This window comes from Lampetra planeri, chromosome 15 (genome assembly GCF_965212315.1).
Source record: "Lampetra planeri chromosome 15, kcLamPlan1.2.h2, whole genome shotgun sequence".
NCBI classification, from domain to species: Eukaryota; Metazoa; Chordata; class Hyperoartia; order Petromyzontiformes; family Petromyzontidae; genus Lampetra; species Lampetra planeri.
The window spans coordinates 14,799,026-14,803,308 of NC_136121.1; the positions used below are offsets into that span (position 1 = coordinate 14,799,026).

Consider the following 4,283-nt stretch of genomic DNA (forward strand, 5'->3'; position numbering starts at 1 on the left):
AAAGACGACTTGACACACTTCTCTGGAGATGGCACTTTATTGAAGACACGTTCACTTGACACAGGCGGAGACCCCACTGCAACAGACCTGAATCTCCCACGCATCTCCCTTATATACGGACCGAGGCCACGCCCCCCTTCCCGAACCTTCTCGCTGACTCTGGATGCTCGTTCCACCAGCAGATTCTACCGTTCTCTTCCGTCACCTGACCGCGCTCCCTTCTCGATCATTCCCGTAGCCACCAGTCCCTTCGCGCTCAAAGCTGACACCCCTGTCATTACCTCCCGTGGCCACTAGTGCATTTGCACTGTAGGCTGACTCTCCTGTCATTACCTCCCGTGGCCAAGTCTACTTACACCGCATGTAGACTCTCCTGTCATTACAATAGCATAGCTTGGCTGTGGAATGCTGGATGCAGGCCTGCCCAGAGGAAGAGTGATTTGCCCGGGCCTCACACAAAGGAGGGCCCCACTATGGGCCTGATTTTTGTTGATAATGATTAAAGGGCCCCACACGTGGCATTTTGCTCCAGGAAGCAGGGAACCCAACTGGACAAATGCTCTCATTCATTGCTATTTATCTTGGATGTTCAACATAGCATATGACCAATCTAATCTAAAATCTCCGTCTACAAATTGTCGACTTGATTGAACAGTGGCTTGGATCATCACGGTACATTTTAATGTCACCTATTTAATATGTTTTTCTTTTTAAGGCCACATTTGCTATTATTACACATTCCTGATTTGTTATTTTTACTTGTGCACCACTGACTAATGGTTATCACCAAATAACGTTTTTATTTAATACATTTCATGTGTGTGGCTGAGCCAGGTGTACAGGCAGTGTGTGGCACTGGAGGCACTGATCTCGGCACAAGAAGACAAGTGTCACCCCAGCATCGGCCTCTTCCCAATCACGGTCTCCAGGTGGGCCCTCGCACTGTCTCATCTAAGGGCAGCAGCAGCAGCGTGGTGCAATGGTGACACTTGTGCCTCACAGCAAGAAGGGCCTGGGTCTATTCCTGACTCGGGTGCATTTCTGTGTGGAGTTTGTATGGTTTATTGCATGGGTTTATTCCATGTTCTCCTATTTTGATACCTCGCCTGGTATCCAGGAGGTGGTCGCGGCACTTATACATTTCGATCAAAGAGTAAGATTATATATGACTGATGTGATTCACACATGTGCCGATATACTCTGGTGTTACTCTTTGGTTCTTTCGGTAAAGTCATGTGACTTTACCGAAAGACCCAATCAGTAATTCCTGCAGTCACGAAAGCTTCAAATCAAGTTTATACTCTGGTGTGTTTGCTCTATGTAACACAGGATAATTCCCTTTTGTTCTTTCACCCATTAACCCCCCTGCCAGGCGCCCCTTATACATTGTGAATCCACTACCAGCGGAGTCAGCGTCCCCTGCTACCCAAGAAGGGGTCACAAGGATGGTCCAGCCCCCCTCTCCCAGCCAAGCGCCGGCCCTCACCCCCTCTGTACGTGAGCCCCACGGCGTGTGGTTCCTTGCTTCTGCCACACCCTGTACAACACCGACGTGTATAAATGCTAGACAGCTGAGTACAGGGCCAAAGGCCCAAATTGTCAAGTGGTCAGCAACAAGCAGCATTATTAAAGTTATAATAGAGAAGAGTGTAACACGTTTCTTTATTTGAGCAAGGTTATTATAAGAGCTTAAGAAATGAGACGAAGGGACAGAATTACAAAGTGGGGCAGTGCGAGGGAAGGAGCAAAAAGAGAAATGTTTTGACCTGCAGTGTGGTGGGTGGGTGAGTGTGTGGGTGAATGGGTGGGTGATGTGAGTGTGTTGTTGTGATCTGCATTATGGCAGTTGAAGAGTGTGGATGAGACAAAACAGTCAGTCTGGTAGGCAGAGTCCTCATTATGGTGGGGGAAACATGTTAAGCCCATAGGAACTGTATCCATGGTAGTAGTAATCGAAAAGTGATGAGGGAGGCGACTGATCGCCAGTGAGAGAGTGAATTAGTAAATTCTGGAACATCATTCAACCCGACTGCTTTGTTGAAATCAAGCGCAGTTCCATCAATGCAGGCTGTATTGCATATAGCTCCATGTATTATCATTGTTGTAGGACATCTCGCCATTATTTCATTGCATCTCACGCTTTCAGATGCACTTCTGCGGCTGTCTGGAACGCTCTTCCGATATTAGGAAGCCACTGGAGCTATGCACTTTTAAATCTAAATTGAAAACTAATTTTTTTATAACTGCATTTTGTGTTTAGTTTGTTGTCCTTCCCGCACACTTCCAATGAGCATGATTGACTACTTATGTTTGTTGAACTTCTTTCGCACAGTACTGTAGTTTGTGTGATGGTTTATGCTCCTTGACGAGATCAGCAAGGTATTGTGGCAAGCAGGTTGTGTGTAATGAGTGCAACCTTACAATGTATTATTTCGGCAACCAGAAGCCAATGCAGCTCGGCGAGCACTGGACATAGTCGGATCCATCTCGTGCTTGCTGAGCTGCATTGGCTTCCGGTACAGTGTGAAAGAAGTTCAACAGACATACATATATATATATGTAACCAAGTAGAGTTGAGCGCGACTATCGGTCTCGCTTGTTGTTTCTGCAGATGCTGTTGTTTGACGGGAAGGCCATGTCGGAGGCCTCGAGTCCCGTGTCGCTGGGCGGTTCGTCAGCGTGTGGCCGTGCGGAAGTTGTCCGCTCCGTGTTCGTGCCGCTCGTCGGCTGGGCCTCACAGGTGAACACTCCACTCCCTGCGTAGACACACAGCGTTGCATATCCATGATCAGCTTTGCTCATGGATGGGGTCGGGTGCAAAAATGGACAGTTGCTTCCACGCCCCCCCTCCCTCCCTTTGACAGCTGTTGGATGTCATAGACCCGTTCTTCTCAACGCAATGGTTATATGCCCCCTGTGAAAGTTTTTTTGTGGAGGGCTATATATTTACAAATTGCCCCCTCTAAAATGGTCTGTTTATAAACAAACCATCATTGGAGTAGTCCAGCAATCAAGGGGAGACCTAAGACAAGATAATGGGATTTTGTGAGGGCAGTAGTCACTGTATTTACAGCACAGCCACTGTGGGATCTGGCGTAGAGTAGAGAGGTGGTAGCGAGGAGGTGCGTTGGAATCATGGCCACGATGTCTCGATCTTCATCATCAGCCAGACTGCCCTGAGAAACGACAGGCCATGCTTGTGGGGAATTGGAGTGTGAAATCACGCACATTTGTGGTTGTTTGCTATATAACATGTCGTAGCATGTACTGACACTTTCTTTTCCGGTGTTGTTGCGGTGGTCAGTTGGCATCAGGCGAAGTGTGGGTGCACTTTAACGAGGGCTGCCGGATGCAGGTGCATCCCACCGCCGCTTCCATCGCATTCACCGACTCCCTGGGAGTCACCAGCAGGTCAGCCGCGTTCCCAACAACTCCTGCAACACGCACTAAACCTGTCACAACCAGAGCACGGGATGGTGTCTTCACTTTAAGGGAAGCTGGATAGCCATTGAGTGGCATCCAAGGATGGAATGCGCCCAAGAGAACGTGCACCGATGGGATGGAGCACAGAATTGTGAGAGGGTAGCACTGGCTTGGGGAGGGCTTCATCGAGCAGTAGATTGGTGGTTGATGATGGTTGGCCAAGTCACAGTGATTTCCTTCTTGAATGAACATCGAGGTGGTTGCTCATCTCTTGGTACTGCCCTACAGAGCCAGTGGTGATGTTTTTTACATTCCTGTGGTGGGTGGGACTGTCCATAAGTCATCCACTGTAGACTTCATCACAAAGTGGAGCTCATTTTATCTCTGGAAGGATGATCGACTAAGTCAATCCCTCCAAACCAGGATTTGAACTCGCAGCCTTTCGATTGCTTGCCGCTCATTCTACCAGAGCCACCTGGCAGATAGCTACGTAGTTCACTCATTCTCAGGCTTTCACCTAACACTTCTGATTAATGTGCTTCAGCAATGGGTATTTGATTAATTGCTTCCAAGCATCCCTGTGCTTGAACGTTCCAGTGGCCCTCCCCCTGCCCAGCTGGGATTTTTCTGCATGCAGACTGCCACAGGGTGGTGGTCAAGTGGACACAGGGCCACCTTGAAGTTTCTGGAGGCCTGGGGCAGAATGTCACGTGAAGAATGGGGGGTGCAGCGGTGGTGGGAGTGGGGAACCCTTCCACCATCCACGGGCCCTGGTGTGCGGTCCCCTTTTTTGTGAGCACCGGGGTAAATTGGCCCTGAGTGGATGCTGACGTGGCTCTGGCAATTCGTGTGCAATACAG

General features: G+C 49.1%; 1 protein-coding gene across 4 annotated transcripts in view; it reads left to right on the top strand.

Moving 5' to 3' along the window:
- LOC144722815 (serine/threonine-protein kinase PLK4-like) overlaps nucleotides 1–4,283 on the top strand; it is a 60,820-nt gene that overhangs the window by 55,756 nt on the left and 781 nt on the right. For all 4 annotated transcript variants that reach the window (XM_078601254.1, XM_078601255.1, XM_078601256.1 and 1 more), the window contains 4 exons: nucleotides 835–929; nucleotides 1,373–1,493; nucleotides 2,612–2,740; nucleotides 3,305–3,411. In XM_078601254.1, coding sequence (XP_078457380.1) covers nucleotides 835–929; nucleotides 1,373–1,493; nucleotides 2,612–2,740; nucleotides 3,305–3,411 — 452 coding nt within the window. The remainder of the gene's footprint in view (nucleotides 1–834; nucleotides 930–1,372; nucleotides 1,494–2,611; nucleotides 2,741–3,304; nucleotides 3,412–4,283) is intronic.